Here is a 19651-nt window from a genome sequence, read left to right on the forward strand (position 1 = left end):
ATCGCGCGACCCTCAACTGCAGATGCTGACCGCCATCGCGCGACCCTCAACTGCAGATGCTGACCGCCATCGCGCGACCCTCAACTGCAGATTCTGACCGCCATCGCGCGACCCTCAACTGCAGATGCTGACCGCCATCGCGCGACCCTCAACTGCAGATGCTGACCGCCATCGCGCGACCCTCAACTGCAGATGCTGACCGCCATCGCGCGACCCTGAACGATCGCCCTCCTGCAGATGCTGATCACCATCGCACCCTTTCACGCGATCATTCACCTGCGCATGCTGCTCGCCATCGCACAACCCTGAACGATTGACCGCTTACGCATGCTGCTCCTCATCGCACAACCCTGAACGATCGCCCTCCTGCAGATGCTGATCACCATCGCACCCTTTCACGCGATCATTCACCTGCGCATGCTGCTCGCCATCGCACAACCCTGAACGATTGGCCGCTTACGCATGCTGCTCCTCATCGCACCACCCTGAACGATCGCCCTCCTGCAGATGCTGATCACCATCGCACCCTTTCACGCGATCATTCACCTGCGCATGCTGCTCGCCATCGCACAACCCTGCACGATAGCCCGCTTACGCATGCTGCTCCTCATCGCACAACCCTGAACGCTCGCCCTCTTGCGGATGCTGATCACCATCGCACCCTATCACGCGATCATTCACCTACACATGCTGCTCGCCATCGCTTACCGCCAGCGATCTTCTTCACCTACGCGGCAGCACGATCCCTCGCCGTCACGCCCATTCGCCTGCGCGCCCGCGCGATCGCTCGCCTGCGCGCCCGCGCGACCGCTCGCCTGCGCGCCCGCGCGATCGCTCGCCGGCGCGCCCGCGCGATCGCTCGCCGGCGCGCCCGCGCGACCGCTCGCCGGCGCGCCCGCGCGACCGCTCGCCTGCGCGCCCGCGCGACCGCTCGCCTGCGCGCCCGCGCGACCGCTCGCCTGCGCGCCCGCGCGACCACTCGCCTGTGCGCCCGCGCGACCATTCGCCTTTGCGCGACCGTTCGCCCTCGCGCGACCATAGTTCGCGGCGAATTCCACAGCCGGTGGTAGCAGCAGGGACGCGTGCTCCTAGGCGGCACTCGGGATCACCTCCATCCAAGCACAGGTTGGTAGTGCAGGACGAAGACAGGTCAGTACAGCATTCTTCCCACCTTCTTTTCAGGCAGGAACCGTCGTGTCCTCTCCAAAGGATCGCCCGATCCCTTTCACCTTAGCGAGGATTTCGGACTCTGTGTCCTTGGAGCAGCAGACATGGTTTGATCCGCTGGCACGGGCGTTAGTGAGGGTTATGAAACCAGCACTCACCGGCCAGGATAACAAACCAGCGGCTGTCTCTCCTACGCTGAAGAGAAAGAGAGGAGTGGACTTCGTGGTGACTTCCCCCAGGGCGAAGTTGGTTCCCAAGAGGTCGGTCTCGAGGGTCCCCTCTCCTGCACGAGTACTCTCTCCTTCTCCCGCCCTGGAAGGATTTTTGGCGGGGGGGCTTTCCGTTGAAGATTTCTCCATCGGACAAGGGGTGACTGCTTACCTCTTCCTCTGGGAGCTTACCAGGTTCTTTCCCTCCTCGGTTACGGCCCGAGGTTTGGTTCAAGGAAGCTACAGGAAGATCAAGGGTACTTTCCTCCTCTCGAGCTCAGGCACCTTGGCCTTTCGTCGTTAAGTATCTACTTGCGGACAAGCTCGATGTTTTACCATCTGGACGCACTGACTGAAGGCTTCCTTCGGGTGTCTCATCTGTGGAGGTCAACGACCTCAGACACCCTTCCATCCTTGAGAAGAGTTTTGTCTTTGCCCAAGGACAGAGACTTAAACATCTGCTGTGCGGAGTAAATCGACTTCCGGTTTCACTCCTCCAAGGCGCTTTCTTCCAGACTCTGCAGGGCTCCAGCTCCCTTTTCTTTCAACCACGTCGGCCTAAGTTATCGGCTACGACAACTGGGACAAGGTGTCCAATTGCAGTTTCCTCCTGTCAGGAACAGATGGCACGGGAGACTCCCCCGGGGGGGCATAGTCCTAAAAGGAGTTCACGAACTCTAGGATTGCAGGTTTTTTCGCTGGGAGGATGCTTAAGGTTACTCATCCGAATGACAGCTTCCCGATGCCCATTCCCGCACAATCTCTGTGAGTAGCCAAGGATATCGCGCCTGCCGTCTCTGTCAGCGAATTCAGTGTCTCTGAACCTCTATGCCATAGCATCAGCAGAGTTGCCCGGTTGGGCAGAATGATCCATACCTTAGGCGAAGGTCTTCCTTAGGATCATCGACGGCTTCACCCCCGGCCCCCTCAGTCGATCCTTTCTTGTAAGGAAGGATCTGAGAGGGGATGTCCATAGTCGACCTCTCAGCCCTGATCAAGTTTGTCGAACAAACTTCGGCCAGCGTAGACCAGCAGAATCGATCAGACTGGTAACGAGGCGACAGGACTCCTTTAACCCTGGATCGGAAGGACGGGTACTTTCAGTTTCCATTCCATCCATCTTCCAGGGTGCTCGTCGAATTCAGCCTAAACTGCAAGTATTCCTGCTTATGATGCAGTGTGGCTATCCCGCCGTGGCATAGCAGGTTTGTTTCCCCAGAGAACTCTCCCTGCCTTCCTCTTGGCCGCTCAGGTGCAGACTTCCGCCTCCTCTGCTGTTTGGAGGGCTGGTCAACTCCGGTAGGCTCGGGTTTCGACCTTCTTCAGCGCCGGGAAAAGCTTCCGAATGCTGACCATGAGTGTGGGCTCATGGTATTTTGCTTGGAGCCTTCTCTTCCTCTGCCTCAACATCTGGAGTATCTGGCCATGATATTGAGTCAACCGCCTTACCACGTTGGAAACCCCGCTTCTCGTCCGTTCAGCGAGGTTAAGCAACGTCGGCACTTGGATGGGTGACCACCTGGGGACGCCAGATTCTGTTACCACATCCTCCGAGCCTTCCTTTCGGTTGACTGTGGCAAGACTGAGGAGAGTCGCAGTACCTGTTCTCAGTCAAGCAGAGTTTTCAGCCCTACCTTGGAACGTTTCCTAGTTCTTCTTTCCTCATTGACCCGTTTATAGTCCGAACGGTCGCCTCAGGATAAGTTCCATGTGGGGCGATCCAAGTTCCGGTGGCTTCAGGCAATGTTTAACCGGACTCCCTGGCCCTATGGGACCAGCGGAACTATTAAACCTGCAATGGGTGTTGACCTATGGAGCCTCTTGATGGTAGTGGATATTCTCGTCCTTTCCCCACATTCTTGATGCGGTTCTCGGACTCGTCAAAGGAAAGGGGGGGGGGGGGCATGTTCCGGTCCAGGCCTATGGTCAAGACCTGAAGGATACCTCTCCATCATTCAGGCAGGCTTAAGGGCCTTAGTCTGGCCCCTCTTCAGTCCTACCGCTCCTGCCAAGTCACCCCGTTGCGTGTCGACTTCATGCTAACCAGCAGGGGACGCATTTTCACACCTTCACATCTTGCAGTAGAGATACCGGGATGATTGAGATTCTCTCAATTCCACCATCGGCTCTCTCATTCCAGGCAGGGGAATGTTTCTCTCAGACTATCCAAGCAGAGCCTCATAGAGAGAGTGTACCTAGGGGTCTTTGACCTTGGGTAACCAGCAAGTGCTGATCTGGGGGACCTGATCGCGACAGCTTGGAACCTCAAGCTTCCGCTAGTTTTCCCCCCAGTCTCAGACCCCGAGACTCTGGCAAGATGCATTCCGGTGATGGTGGGACAACTTCGACGCCTGCGTCTTCCCTCCTTTTTGTCTGCGGACAATGGGTCTCAACAAAACCAGGTTGTCTGTCAACCTTTCAATGGGAGAGCTCCACTGGGACTATGCGCAGAACGGTTTCTGGACCCTCTGCTTCCCCTGACGGAACTCCCGGGAGAGCTTCTCCCACGGCGCAGGCTACTCAAGCAACCACACTGCGACATCTCTCCCGAACCGGGGCGTCGCTTCGGCTTCATGCCTGGAGACACTACGCTTCCTCCTCTAGAAGAGACAACCCGCTACAGTCGCGGTACGGAGGTCGCGTCATCTGCGATAGTCATCCACAGGGGTCTCCCAGGCAAAGTGAAGAGTCTAAGGTGGTTGGTGCCGTGGGAGATATACCTCTTCCCGTGAGGCCTCTTCTCCAGCAATAACGGTCTTATTGCCTTTCGGCGGGAGGAAACTCCTTTCCGCTCTTGGCAATGAAGCCTGTCGCTCAGCCTTTCCCTGACCTTCAGGCTTAAAGGAATAACTTTTTCCTGCCCGCTGGATCTATTCTCGCTCATGCGAAGCTACGATCGTCCCTGCCCTAGTTGGAGGAAGACCTCCAACTTGGAGCATGGCTCGGACTTTTAGTCCTTTAAGAGATCTTCTCAAGACCCTTTTACGACAGGCCTCGGATTGTATTCCGCCTGGGGTCTTCTGCTCACTCTGGCCACGGCCAGTGTGTAAGCAATCTTCTTGGTCTCTTACTACTCCCCCCCCCTTTCTAAGGAAGAGGGGAAGGCAACATTCAGGCTCGCTCCTGAGTTGTTGGCTAGACTCAGAATCTGAGGGTCCCGACCCTTCGGTCCGATTCATTCAAGATTTTGAGTCTCCATTCTGTGTCTGATGTCCCAAGACCTTCTCTTTCTTGCCAGTACAGGAATCGAGAGGTTAGCGCTGGGAACAGCTGCAGTTTGGCCTCAGTTGCAGCCGATTTGGGAACACAAGGAGGACATGGGGGGAGAGTCACCAGTATACCTCTTCAGCCCGGACTCAAGGACATTCATCTCGACCTGTCTTCAGACCCTCCCCCGTCACGTCGCCCTACAGCACGATGTTGGATACATCGCAACGTCCCTCGCCTTCGAGTAATACTACTCTGTGACGCAGGTGCTACAAGCTGGAGTCTGGAAGCGTCTGATGACCTTCGCAGCCCGCTTCCTGCAGGGCGTGACCCACAGGAGTCTCGATACGTTTTCTATCGCTCTGTGGTGGCTACACAACAGCTGGTCTAACCTCAGGCTCCTTTTTGGACAGGTAGCAGAAGGTTGAGGGCATTGTTATCAGGTTTTAGTCTGCATGAACGAAAGAAGTATGTCTGGCCCTTACTTCTTTCTTCATCATCCCCTCTACGGGGAAGCAGCATCCTGGTCTCTGCATAGCTGACCTCGAACCTCTGCAGGTAAACCATGCTTCCTTGTGTTCCGAGTATTGAGTCAATACTGTCGCGTCCCCCATACCCTGACGAGGTGGTATTGGGAACGTCCTAACCCAGAGTTCCTTCTGGAACTCCAGGTCAACTGCCTAAGACGGGTCACACTTCTTCCTTCACACACAAGCTTACGTAGGCCACATGGTTCCTTGCGGTGCAAGGAACTTGTGAGGTGCAGGGACTCCTTTTCTCGAGTGCGACTCACTCGGATTCTGAGTCCCCGGGTAAAACCAAAGCCAGTATGGCTGGGGACTTTCCACCCTTCCTAAGGGATAAGTCACCCTTTGTAAATAGCGTGGTTTGTATTTCGGTTACGGAACAAATGACAAATTCGAAGATAATTTGTATTTTTCCTAACCATACAAACCTTAGCTATTTACACATATTTGCCCGCCAGCCCTGTCCCCCAAGACAAGTCCTACCTCTAAGTGAAAGTGAGTATTCACCTGTGTGTGAGGGGGAGGAGGGGTAGCTAGCTACCACTCCCCTACCCCCCCGCTAACTAGCGCGGGGGTAATACACCCTCGTTAAATTCTAATGGCTCGCCATTTCAGCTACGCTAAAAGTAATACCCTTTGTAAATAGCTAAGGTTTGTATGGTTAGGAAAAATACAAATTATCTTCGAATTTGTCATATTTTAGTATTTTGAGCTTACATTACAGGCTTGTACTGTATTAACCCTTTTACCCCTAAGGTAAGGTTAAATTTCGAGCACATTTTGCCATATATTTTTTTGAAATTGCTCTAACAGTGTTAATTTTTGTCATAGAGAGGTTAAGTTGGTCTCATTGTTTTGGAAAATGCCTGAAGTTTCTCATAAAGTTATCAAAAATATGCAAAAACATGTAAATAACAGTGTTTTGCAAGAACGTACCGGTAAGTCCTTTTGGGGGCGAAAGGGATAATGTGCTCGCATATAAATACTTATTTATTCTACATTTCCAGAAACAATATCATAAAGCACCGGCAGGTGTTTAGGTGGGAGTTACAAACAAAATGGTTCCTCATAATGTCACCTTACCCAAAAATCTGCCTTTGGTAATTGTTTCGGATGGTGTGTTATTGCCTGGCTCGACCATCCGTTTACCTGTATCCTCTGTCAAAAAGTAAGTAGGAATTAGTTTCTTTAATTTTATTTCATCTTTTGGGATTTGATATCTAGGATAAAGCATTTTATCTCAATGGGAAGGAGTTCTTGATCTTGTTAATGGCCTTTAATATTCTGACATTGCGTGAATTTATCAAAATAGTGGATCTGTAGGTAGGGAGCTGTTAACCCTTTTACCCCCAGGCTCTTTGGAAATTTCCAACCCTTAACCCCCAGTATATTTGATTAAAATTGCTCTAACAGCCTTAATTTTTGTCATAGAGAGGTCAGGTTGGTCTCATTCTCTTGGAAAATGCCTGAATTTTCTCAAAAAATTATCAAAAATATGAAAAAAAAAATTTTTATTGCATTTTTTTGCAAGGACGTACCGGTACGTCCTTGGGGGTAAAGGGATGAGTTTTGTGAAACGTACCAGTACGTCCTTTGGGGGTAAAAGGGTTAATTTAATAATTGGCAGTACCCCACTCATGGTTTTTATTTATTTTGGGAATTTGTGCTTTAAATGAGTTTTTGTATAATTAACCATTTTTTTTTTAGCAATCTTTGGTTTATAGATAGAAAACTTATATAATTGTTTTCCTTAAGGTTTAAGAGACAAAGGGTGATTAGAGAATAGGGTAGCTAAAAGTTACTGTATGGGCCTGTCCAAAGAAGTAAATGGCTATGGGGCAATGTTGATAAAGTCAAGGTGGTATAACAGAGGTGGTTATATATAATCTTGGTCACATGGTACTTTGGTGAAATGGGTAGACAAAAATTTGACACGCCTCGCTTCATCTCTAGTGATGACAAGATTTTTCTCTTTTCCCACACTTGATTCTCCCATGTAAAGCTGTTTAGTGTTGTATAGTACTGTAATGTACTTATAGTTATTACTTCTGGAAAAAAAAAAGGTATTGTTATAGATGTAAAGTTTCTCTACAAAGATTAACTACTTGATTAGTTAAACAGCCAAATATGAAGATAATTTAGGAAACTGATGCAATGTAAAAAGCAAACAAGAGGGACGCTCATTAGAGCGGAGACCTCCCCCGCGACAGTTCATTACTCGTCCTTTTGCTAGACCTTGACCTTTGACCTTAACATGCATTAATTTGTGTGGAATTTCATACACTCAAATATGAACCAAGTTTGAAGTGTCTGACATCGATTCCAAACTTTTGGCTGATTATGGGAATTTAATAATTTCCAGCTTTTTACATAAGTTAATCCTTGCAAGTTTCATTCCTCTACGATTAAGATTATGGCTAGGAAGCTGTTCACAAACAAACATACAGAGGGGGTAAAACATAACCTCCTTCCAGCTTCGTAAGCGCAGGTAAAAAGCAATGCAGACTGCAAGGAACTTTTTATCATTTTCCGATTTCGACTTTGTAAAACATGCTCAAAACATACTCAAATACTCCCACATGGAAGTAAAAGATCCATTTTCATACATTTAAACTTTCTGAGAAATCATATTATATAATTGTATCACTGTATTGCATTGTACTTTTTATCATTTTCCGATTTGGACTTTGTAAAACATGCTCAAATACCCCCAGATGGAAGTAATAGATCCATTTTCATACATTTAAACTTTCTGAGAAATCGTTATATAATTGTATCACTGTATTGCATTGTAATGTTTATGTATTTAAATTTTCAATATTAAACTTACCCGATAATCATGTAGCTGTCAACTCCGTTGCCCGACAGAATTCTACGGGAGGGATACGCCAGCTATCACTATACTAGAAGGGGGTGTACTCACAAGCGCCACCTGTGGCCAGGTACTACAGTACTTGTTGTTGACGCCACCTCACTTTTTCCTCTGTCGTGCTTCCGGCAAGACGTTCTTGGATACGCTTATGATTTTGGAGTATTGTTCACGGTTTGGTGAAGTATTTCTCTAAAATTTGCAGCTATTCGCTATACTGGAAACTTCTATATTAGCTTAGTTAGCTTTTGGAATTAATTTGATTAATTATGGTGACGAAGAGAGTATGAACTCTCTTTCACCTTTAAATGGCCGACCCTTCCCTTAGACGGAAGTGTTGGTGTCTAAGAGAGTATAGACTCTCTTTCTTAATTTTGCTTAACAAAAGTTATAGATTTATTTTATATCTCTCCGCCTCTTATAGGCCTCTTCGATTAACTTCCTTTTATTATAAACTTATTAAAATTAATTTTTATATTTGTTTATATTCGACCTTCCTAATAGTAGGCGGTCTTTTCTTGGTACCGAAGTTAATTAACATTGAGCCCGTCATTTCGGTTTTACCTGTTAACATATTATGCTATTTTAATGTCTTTGAAAGATTTTCTTTGATAGTCTCGTACTGTTTTCAAAGTTGAACTAACGTTTTGTTTTGTCTCTGCAGTTGTTGACGTTCAGAACGTTCAACTTGCGCTCTATCGTTACGATAGAGAAAGAATTTTCACGGTTTCACGTTGCAGTAAGAGTAACCGTGTCTAGCGTTTTGTTCATTCTTTCTTAACTTAATGGTTTTAATCCTAATAAAGGAACTTTTCATTTTGGGAAATATTTAAGTTTTTTCCTTTAACAATAATATGTTTTAACGATATATATGATTGGGCTCTTCTCTCAGGTTCTAAGTCAAGAGAGAGAGAGAGAGAGAGAGATAGAGACGGAGGGAGAAAGAGGAGGATAAACGTTTCATTCAAGCGAGTAACGTTGTTATCGTTTTTGCTCTTCTCCCTAGTCTCTTTAGGGGAAGAAGGTAAACGTTTCTAGAGTGATCTAGTGTTTAGTCTCTTTCCAGCCACTGAATTATTTATCTTTCATTAGATTTTTCTGTTACATTGTAATTCTGTTTTCGCAATTACTAACTTTTGAGAAAGGATAGAATTGCGTGTTTCAGTTACAAACCACTTAAAGTTTCGAGTTCAGTGAAATAAGTGCAAACAGAAAATCAAAGTGATAAGTGATTAGCGCAAAGTGTGTCAGTGTTGTGCGTGAGGGTACTTCTGTGCGCGCCAGTCGTCCTCCCAGTCCGGGACCTCTTGCAAGCTCCCAAGCCCAGGGGAGAAGCAATGTCGAAGGGCAAAAGGGTTCAGCAGGCCTTGATCGGCGCACAGAAGTATCCTCGGTGGTTGTGGGCGTGTCTTACCGAGACCGTCACTCCCACCCGCAGACGATTGAGCCCTCATTTTGCTCGTCTGCAGAAGAAATTTAGGGGAGAAAACGCTGGTCTCAGGTCTCAAGACCTCTTAAACATAAAGTCCAGACCTATGCCAGACGTACGAAGTTAGAGTTCAACAACCCGGATGCAGTCATTGGGTTAGCTCTGACTCGCCGCAGTCATCAGTTGAATGCACTCCGCCTAAGAGGAGTAAGGTTCTTCCGCAACAGATCTCTGCTGTTAAGGCTTTACCTCAGCAGACCTTAGTGTCTGCCGACCCCAAGTTGACTCTACTGCAGTCCATGCAGTCACAACTTTCGGTCTTGATGCGTGAGTGTCGGGCTGAGAAGGTTGCGCCTCCGCCTGCGCTCGCTCCGCCTGCGCTCCCTCCGCCTGCGCTCGCTCCGCCTGACCGCAGTACCGCCTGCCAGGCGTACGATGTTGAGCCACGTTATGAGTTTACTGATCCCAGTGGTGTGCAGCTCCCTCCGCCTTCCTTAAGGCAACCTCAGCAATGGGAACAGGAGGCTTATACCTCTCTTCCTCCGCTTCCACTTGCTGTTCCACCAGTGAGGCAACACTCGCTTGAGGTACAACAACCTCTCCCATCCATGAGTCAGTCTCCTCAGCTCTCGCTGCAGCGAGCTCAACCCTCCTCAAGGCAAGCACCTCAACACCTTAGCCTTGCGCCTCAGGAGCCTCAACTTGCGAGACTTTTACTGCGTTCTGCGCAGCCACTGCCTTTTCGCTCTCAGCTCACACCGCAGGAACCTCAACTCGTTCCTCAGGAACTTGCTACTGCGCATCCGCCAACCACTCAGCAAGCGCAACCCTTGAGTTCAGCCACTCATGCCAGGAGTCAGCCTCCTCCACCCATGCGCCTACCTTCTGCTACTTCCTTTGATCAGCCTTTGCAGACTGAGCCTCAGGTGTTCCCTCAACAGAGTCTTGAAGAGGAAACCACAACTATTGTTGTTCCAGCTCGTTCTGACTCTGCTGTTCAGCATACCTTACCTCCATTTTCAAACATTATGATAATGGAGGTTATTTGTATTACTTATAAAAATATATTTGTATTCCTTGCAATATATTTTTAACAATATCGCAAAATATGGCAAAAAATATGAATCATGAGTTATGAATGTAAGGTAAATATTATGTTGATATTAAAACCCCATGCAAGCATGCATAAAGCACTCTAGCACTGGTCATGGAATTTCTGAGAAATGTTAAACGCCATGCACACGCTCTGCTTACCTTACAGCATGCTCTACATACAGCATGCTCTGCTTACAGCATGCTCTGCATACAGCATGCTCTGCATACAGCATGCTCTGCATTCAGCATGCTCTGCATACAACATGCTCTACATACAGCATGCTCTGCATACAGCATGCTCTGCATACAACATGCTCTGCATACAGCATGCTCTGCATACAGCATGCTCTGCATTCAGCATGCTCTGCATACAACATGCTCTGCATACAGCATGCTCTGCATTCAGCATGCTCTGCATACAACATGCTCTACATACAACATGCTCTGCATACCTTACCGCATGCTTCTCAGTCACACATCTTTGGTTGTTGCCAACTCACTAGACTGTCAAGCAGTTTCATAACGTTGCCTTCTAGTCTGCTGCTTTTGCACCAGTGAAACCCTCACTGAGAGAACTTAGCTTTTCTAGGATATGGTCCCTGTAGATGAGAAAGTTCTTTTCTCCCTCCTTCTGATATTCCCTTGAGGACTCTGTCATTTGGAGGGAGCCTTTAGCTGCGTAGCCTCCTATGGACTTTTATTTTAGCATAACATGCTTCCAGGGAAGGTAATGGTTCCACTTCAGTCGCTAATCCCGTCTGTTACCACACCTGCTCCCATAGTCCTTGAGCTGTGTTGCAAGACATGCAGTCCAAGCTTAGTCCTTGTTAGAGGATTTTTTGTTTACGGAGTCAATGTGTCACGGGGAAGACGTTCAACAACCAGCAGAAGTGACTTGTTGTGACGCAGTGCGGCATCCTCAGCAACCCGATAAGGAGTTGTCTGTACGACCCAGACAGTCTAGACAGATTCGGGTTGTCACTGTACTTCCTCGCTTGCCCATGGTTGACAGTTCACAGACTGTGCAGCAGTACCATGATCTTGTGTCCGGCTCCGTCAGACGACTGGCTTTTAAGAGCTCCCACAAGTCGTCGCTGTCTGGAGATTTTCAAATGGACTATGGATCTGACCAAGGAACTGGGCCTCCTGGTCAATTTTGAGGAGTCTCAGCTCGTCCCATCCCAGACCATTGTCTCCTTGGGTATGGATCTTCAGAGTCGAGCTTTTCGGGCTTTTCCGTCGGCCCCAAGGATCTTCCAAGCCCTAGAATGCATCCAGAGCATGCTGAGAAGGAACCGATGCTCAGTCAGGTAGTGGATGAGTCTAACAGGGACACTTTCATCGCTGGCCCTGTTCATCGTGTTAGGGAGACTCCACCTCCCCCCCCTTCAGTATCATCTAGCTGCTCACTGGATAAAGGACATGACGCTAGAGACGGTCTCAGTTCCTGTTTCCGAAGAGAGGAGGTCTTCTCTCGCGTGGTGTAAGAACAGCTTTCTTCTCAAGGAAGTCTACCTTTGGCTGTTCAGAAACACGACCGCCGTCTCCTCTCGGACGCATCAGACATGGGCTGGGGTGCGACTTTGGACGGACAAGAATGCTCGGGAACATGGAATCAGGAGCAAAGGACACTTCACATCAATTGCAAGGAGTTGTTGGCGGTTATTCTGGCCTTGATAAACTTCAAGTCCCTCCAGCCCTGGCTTACATCTTCAAGCAGGGAGGGACTCTTTCGTGGAAGTTGTTCTAGATCGCAAGGGACCTACTCATCTGGTCTAAAGATCGAAAGCTAACTGGTAACGAGGTTCATTCAGGGCGGTATGAATGTCATGGCAGATCACCTCAGCCGGAAGGGTCAGGTCATCCCCACAGAGTGGACCCTTCTCAAGAATGTTTGCAGCAGACTTTGGGCCCTGTGGGGTCAGCCAACCATAGATCTGTTCGCTACCTCGATAACCTAGAGACTCCTGTTGTATTGTTCTCCGTTTCCAGACCCAGCAGCAGTTCACGTGGATGCTTTTCTGCTGGATTGGTTCCATCTCGACCTGTATGCATTCCCGCCGTTCAAGATTGTCAACAGGGTACTTCAGAAGTTCTCCTCTCACAAAGGGACACGGCTGACGTTGGTTGGCTCCGCTCTGGCCCGCGAGAGAATGGTTCTTAGAGGTACTGCAATGGCTGGTCGACATTCCCAGGACTCTTCCTCTAGGAGTGAACCTTCTAAGTCTACCTCACGTAAAGAAGGTACACCCAATCCTCCACGCTCTTCGTCTGACTGCCTTCAGACTTTCGAAAGACTCTCAAGAGCTAGGGGCTTTTCGAAGGAGGCAGCCAGAGCGATTGCCAAAGCAAGGAGAACATCCACTCTCAGAATCTATCAGTCTCAAGGGGAAGTCTTCCGTAGCTGGTACAAGACCAATGCAGTTTCCTCAACCAGTACCACTGTAACCCAGATTGCTGACTTCCTGTTATATCTAAGGAAAGTAAGATCCCTTTCAGCTCCTACGATCAAGGGTTACAGAAGTATGTTGGCAGCGGTTTTCCGCCACAGAGGCTTGGATCTTTCCACCAACAAAGATCTACAGGACCTCCCTAGGTCTTTTGAGACCTCGAAGGAACGTCGGTTGTCCACTCCAGGCTGGAATCTAGACGTGGTCCTAAGGTTCCTTATGTCATCAAGATTTGAACCTCTCCAATCAGCCTCTTTTTAGGACCTCACATTAAAAACTCTTTTCCTCGTGTGCTTGACAACAGCTAAAAGAGTAAGTGAGATCCACGCCTTCAGCAGGATCATTGTTTTCACATCTGAAACGGCTACATGTTCCTTGCAGCTCGGTTTTTGCTAAACGAGCTTCCTTCACGTCCTTGGCCTAAGTCGTTCGAGATCCCAAGCCTGTCCAACTTGGTGGGGAATGAACTGAAGAGAGTACTTTGCCCAGTTAGAGCTCTTAGGTACTATCTAAAAAGGTCTTAACCTTTACAAGGACAATCAGAAGCCTTATAGTGTGCTATCAAGAAACCTTCTTTTCCAAGTTCTAAGAACTCAGTTTATTACTATTCAGGCTTCTGATTAGAGAAACACATTCTCATCTGAAGGAAGAAGACCTTGCTTTGCTGAAGGTAAGGACACATGAAGTGGGAGCTGTGGCTACTTCAGTGGCCTTCAAACAGAGCCATTCTCTGCAGAGTGTTATGGATGCAACCTATTGGAGAAGCAAGTCAGTGTTCGCATCATTCTATCTCAAAGATGTCCAGTCTCTTTACGAGTACTGCTAAACCCTGGGACCATTCGTAGCAACGAATGCAGTAGTAGGCGAGGGCTCAGCCACTACATTCCCATAATCCCATAACTTTTTAACCTTTCTCTTGAATACTTTTTATGGGTTGTACGGTCGGCTAAGAAGCCTTCCACATCCTTGTTGATTTGGCGGGTGGTCAATTCTTTCTTGAGAAGCGCCGAGGTTAAAGGTTGTGATGAGGTCCTTTAGTATGGGTTGCAGCCCTGTATACTTTAGCACCTTTGAGTTGATTCAGCCTTCCAAGAGGAACGCTGCGCTCAGTAAGGAAGACGATCTTATTAAAGGCAGAGTAACGGTTCAAGTCGACTTCCTTACCAGGTACTTATTATTTCATTGTTATTGTGGATAACTGATTATATGAAATACGGGATACTTAGCTATCCTTTAGTCTTGTACACTGGTTTTTCACCCACCCCCCTGGGTGTGAATCAGCTACATGATTATCGGGTAAGTTTAATATTGAAAAATGTTATTTTCATTAGTAAAATAAATTTTTGAATATACTTACCCGATAATCATGATTTAATTGACCCACCCTTCCTCCCCATAGAGAACCAGTGGACCGAGGAAAAAGTGAGGTGGCGTCAACAACAAGTACTGTAGTACCTGGCCACAGGTGGCGCTTGTGAGTACACCCCCTTCTAGTATAGTGATAGCTGGCGTATCCCTCCCGTAGAATTCTGTCGGGCAACGGAGTTGACAGCTACATGATTATCGGGTAAGTATATTCAAAAATTTATTTTACTAATGAAAATAACATATTTATTTGTATTTTAATACTGTATAATTTTTAGAAGTTGAAATTCATAAATTGATTACATTATTATATTTACAGCATCAACTTGGTAAGATCACGTTTGACTTCTGGAAACAGTTTAAGGAATACGATCATTGGCATTGTTACCAAGGAGACCAGTAAGGTATATTACTCTTATTGTATTCAATTTGCTGTGGTATTAAGCTTTTTCTAAGGAATAAGGAATAAATTGAGAGAATCGGTATTTGTTTAAAATGGCCAAAATTATCAACCAAAATAGGTCATCAGAATTATCATACAATATAGTTGACCAATATTAACATCCAAAATGGTTAACCAAAATTATCTTCCAAAATATTTAACAAAATTATCACCCGAAGTAGTTAATAGATTAATGAAGAGCAATGATAGTGTCAGTAATAGAGAGTTCACGGCTATTTATATCACCCGAAGTAGGTTAGTTAATAGATTAATGAAGAGCAATGATAGTGTCAGTAATAGAGAGTTAAATGCTATTTATTCTTGCAAGAACACACTTATCTTTAATGGCGTGGTATTCCAAATATAAGCTGGAAAACCATTTTTGAAGCCTGTTAACTAGGCACTTGAAATGTAAGGTAGACGAGTGGTTTTGCCAGTCCCTCACCAGATGGAAACCCCATTTATTTTCAGCAGCAGTTTAGTGTGGATTTCTTGCTGTACTCATCACTGTATTCTAACTATGCTTGGTTTATGTTCATTGGCTTGATTAGGGTAATGATTGTGGATTGGGATCTTCCTCAGAAGAGTAAGATGCTGGCTGAACTGCAGCAGAAATGTGCTGTAGGAAATAGACTTTGGATTCTTTATATTGCCTTTTTTTGGGCCATAGCCTGTATTGACTACATTTTATATACATTATGTCTGCCAGCAAGATGTGCTATTTGTTTTTTTGTCAGTGGAAGTGCTTTGGGAATAAGCACTTGAAGGTCAAGAAGTATTTGTTGCAATCATCATGCTAACACTTCATTGACTCTACGGAGATTTTTGGATCTTCACCTAGTGCTCCTGCGGCTTCCAGTGCTGCTCCCTTGCCTATTCCCTTAGTTTCCTAGTTTGAGAGCATTACTTCCCATGCAGAAGATTGCCAAGTACCAGTATTTGTTCTCCCCTGCCTCTTGTAATTCCAGCTTCTGCTGATGGAGTCTTAAGGTTACCTTCAGATGATGTGGCTTACTCTTGTTTGGAAATTTGACCATTTAATTTAAGCTCGTGCAGAAACTAACTCTTGTGTTCCTACAGCTCTTCAAGCTTATGCTGCTTTTGCACCTTTTAATTGTCATTGTTCTAGTAGGAGATGCCCCCTGGTTTCACTTCCTGCCAGATCACATGGATCTCCTCCTGCCTGCTTTAAACCTAGCCTCGTGTGTGTTGCATTAGAGAAGATTTGAGTCTTGTGAAAGGTGAAGAAATGATAGCATGTATCTATTCCTCTTCTTTCTCCTGTGTCTTTGTGTGTGAAAGAAAAAAGAAGTTCCTGATGAAGTCCTCTAACATGGAGTCCCATTGGCCTTTGGGGGTGTTGCCATCCTTCTTTGAAAGTTGATGGCAGGGTATGCTCACTAACATGGGAAAGTGCTTCATGGATAGGGATGACACTAGTTTAATCAGGCTTCTCAAGAGAGGATTACAGGCCTAGATTTTCCTACTGCTCCTACAAATCTGGAAATGAATACTATGTATTGGTCATGAACGGAACTTTTCCCAAACTTGTTTGTAGCAAACGGGTTTGATCCTAGGAGAATAAAAACCTCTTTTTCATCTAGAAGTATGGTCATAGAAGCATGTTAACAAAAACTTAGTGGCCAATGAATGGGGGTTGGATTACGGCCCTCTCTATTATTAATTGATCACTTTTTCCTTGGCCGTAATCAAGTTAAAATTCTCTCTCTCTTTCGTTTGTTGATGTTTTACTTTTTTGTTGTTTGAGTTTAATAATCCAAATTGTCAGGGATACTAAAATAATATTCTTATTACTTTGAATCTCTTGAGGCAACCTGTATCTTGAAATGTTTACCTGAATTTCAAGTTTAACCTAATTTTACCATATTTCATGCAGTTTATTGAATTTTGATTTTACAGTAATCTAGAGAAAGAAAATGGTAGTTAAGAGATAATTCATTTTTATTTTCAATCTGCTGGGATTACTCTTGTTAACGTTTCTGGACATGTTCGTTCATTAATTTATCGTCCTTTCATACTCCCGCTTTTCTTCCTGGTGCTTGGACCAATAAAAAGAGCAGGTTCATTGGGAGTTGCCTCTTCTTGGTTTCCTTTGGAGATTTTCAAGAACTTTCCTTTCTATCTATTGTAGAAAACACCAGGATAATCTGACTATTAGCCATATGTTGAAGTCCAACTTTCTGTAAGCCTTCCAAGGAAGTAGTAAATCAGTTCAGTCCTTGTTTGCTGGTGTCTTTGGTAGCAATAGCCTTTGTTATTTTTCTTTGCATTCTCATGAGTTGGTACTCTTGCTCTGCATGTACAGTCTTGTCCTTACATGCTACTTATGTTCATACAGCTTTCCTTCTAATGGCTGGATTATGAGAGGTTAAGATATCTTGGTTAAATGACTGACTACCCAAACATATTGCTCTACTACTATTGTCTTCTTCTCTTGACCATGTTCTAGAGATGTGCTCAAGTACTCTTTATCTTTTTATGGGACTTACTTCCGTACATCCAGTCTCTTGTGTTTCAGTCAACACTGGGGTTAGGAAATCCCAGTACTTCTCGTATGGATTTTGGTGGTTAGGGAGTTCTTTCCTGTTAGCCCGACATTAGAGTGGCAATTCTTTTGGGGGTCGTCAGGATTTAACCAATAGCCCTTTCCCATGTGTTCCCGTTACCAACAACCCTAAGAAATTAAATGGCAGTTGGAATAAAAGTGAAAAGTTGAATTAGGAATTGCAGTAATCCTGAACTGTTCCAAAGGTTTTGGAATCATTGGGGGTCATTAAACAGCCAGCAAATGTGCAAATAATTATTCAGTTAATTACTGAGAATGAAAGGGACTAGGTTCATCAGCTAACCTGTCTGAACCACCCGATATTCTCTTTTTTTCTTCAGATGGATTGAGGTCTGAGATTCTTGCATAACACACATGTAGGCTATATTAAAGTTAAACATAAAGGTCTGCTGTTGTGGATCATAGAATTAAATTTTTTTTCGTTTCAATGTGCCTATATTAATTTTTTATATGTTGAATTTAATTACCTTAATTTTATCTTACTAAGTTTTTATAAGTAGGGGTAATTATTTGAGAAATGGCTAGTACTGTCTGGGAATTCATTTACTACTGTATCTGCCAAAAATTTGAGTATTATCCGTTGGTATCAGCTATATGTGTAAATATATGATGGAATAGAAGATATTTTAACATAGTAATATTCCTTATTTATTATTGCAGGATTCTCATGGTGGTTCACTCCATGATATCGGCACAGCTGGATTAGTCGTGCAGGTTACTGGTACTAATTGGCCTCGTCCTTCGTACTCGCTTCTAATCACTGGATTATGTAGATTCAAGTTATTATCTATCGTCCAAGAGCATCCTTATCCCGTAGGGGCTGTGAAGCAGATCGAGTATGATAAAAGTTTAGCGAGTGATGGTAAGATTTTGGTTAGATATTTTATAATGCAGAAATGGTTAAAAAGTAATATTTGTTTTTTTTTTCATTGTTTTTAACTGTTGAAATCTTGAAGCGCTCATGCTTGTCTGATCTAAGGTGAGACTCAGAATCTCATTTAAGAAGTAAAGGAAGAATGAATTAGTGTTAAACTGTGTGGTACTACTCGTTCTTAACCCTTGCTGTCCTCTTTAAGACCCACCCTGTAGGGGTCTAGGGCTGTTACTGTACCAGTAGACATTAATTAAGGGTGCTGTTTTAGCATATTACTTTATCTCTGTCCAAACTTTCAAATTTAATTTTTGTCTTGAAGCTTTCAAGTTTAATTTCATAATTAATCTGTAGGGGTTTTCTTCCCCCTTATACCTCAATATGGAATGGTCTCCCAAGTCTCAGCACTTGGCCATATGGTCCAATGACAAATGGGAAAAGTATCCCCAAAATTAATCTGAACATTTGATAATGATAACAAAGAAACTTCTGTTAATTGAGAATGTTTTGATGTTGCCAATGTATCCTACGCTTAATCCAATCTTTTATATACAAAGTATAGATTGGGAAATCTTTATTCATCCCAAGTATGCACCATATGGTTCTAGGGATTTAATTTAGGCTACAATTATTTTTTCCTTTAGCTTTGATCTATCGTTTTGGCTCATAAACCTAGTTTTCACTACTGTCAGGAACAAATCCCTTTGGCAAATACTGGGTAACTTCAGTAATTTCAGGTTCATGGTTCCATTGACCTAACTGTTAATAACTGATAACTAACACTAACTTCCCCATTAAAGCTAAATTATCATTGAATGATATAGCACTTTAGTTTAGAAATTTTTAAAATGGCATAATACTAGAGTAATAAATTACAGGTATATTAAGATGAATATTTCTGATAGTCACTCAGTTACATTTGAATATCTACATAATCTCGATGCTTATAGGAGAATGAAAAATAAAATTTTGGTAAAGGGAAATGATTGGCTGAATTAATAAGATTGAATTTATTATGGTAAAATCAATTGTAAAAAAAATGTTAAGTAAGATCTTGCCTAGCAGGAGCCCAAGGTTCACTGATGCACATTGAAATGAATGCTTTCCTACCAAGAGATTATCTTTTCCACCTGTATATTTGCAATGAAGTGCCTATGATTCATGAATACTCATGTTGGGTTTGATATTATGGATTTGTAAGGCCAGCAGTTTGAGGTTGAGAATTTCTATGTTAACCCTTTTACCCCCAAAGGACGTACTGGTACGTTTCACAAAAGCCATCCCTTTACCCCCATGGACGTACCGGTACGTCCTTGCAAAAAAATGCTATAAATTTTTTTTTTCATATTTTTTATAATTTTTTGAGAAAATTCAGGCATTTTCCAAGAGAATGAGACCAACCTGACCTCTCTATGACAAAAATTAAGGCTGTT

General features: G+C 44.9%; 1 protein-coding gene across 2 annotated transcripts in view; it reads left to right on the forward strand.

Annotated features, from left to right (window-relative positions):
* Window positions 1-19651, forward strand: part of LOC137624485 (lon protease homolog 2, peroxisomal-like) — a 51422-nt gene that overhangs the window by 4727 nt on the left and 27044 nt on the right. For both annotated transcript variants that reach the window (XR_011040736.1, XM_068355273.1), the window contains exons 2-4: window positions 6118-6278; window positions 14638-14722; window positions 18008-18209. Coding sequence is in view for 1 of the 2 variants with exons in the window: in XM_068355273.1 (XP_068211374.1) it covers window positions 6169-6278; window positions 14638-14722; window positions 18008-18209 (397 nt within the window). In the remaining variant the exon portion in view is untranslated. The remainder of the gene's footprint in view (window positions 1-6117; window positions 6279-14637; window positions 14723-18007; window positions 18210-19651) is intronic.

Source organism: Palaemon carinicauda, chromosome 2 (genome assembly GCF_036898095.1).
Source record: "Palaemon carinicauda isolate YSFRI2023 chromosome 2, ASM3689809v2, whole genome shotgun sequence".
NCBI lineage: Eukaryota > Metazoa > Arthropoda > Malacostraca > Decapoda > Palaemonidae > Palaemon > Palaemon carinicauda.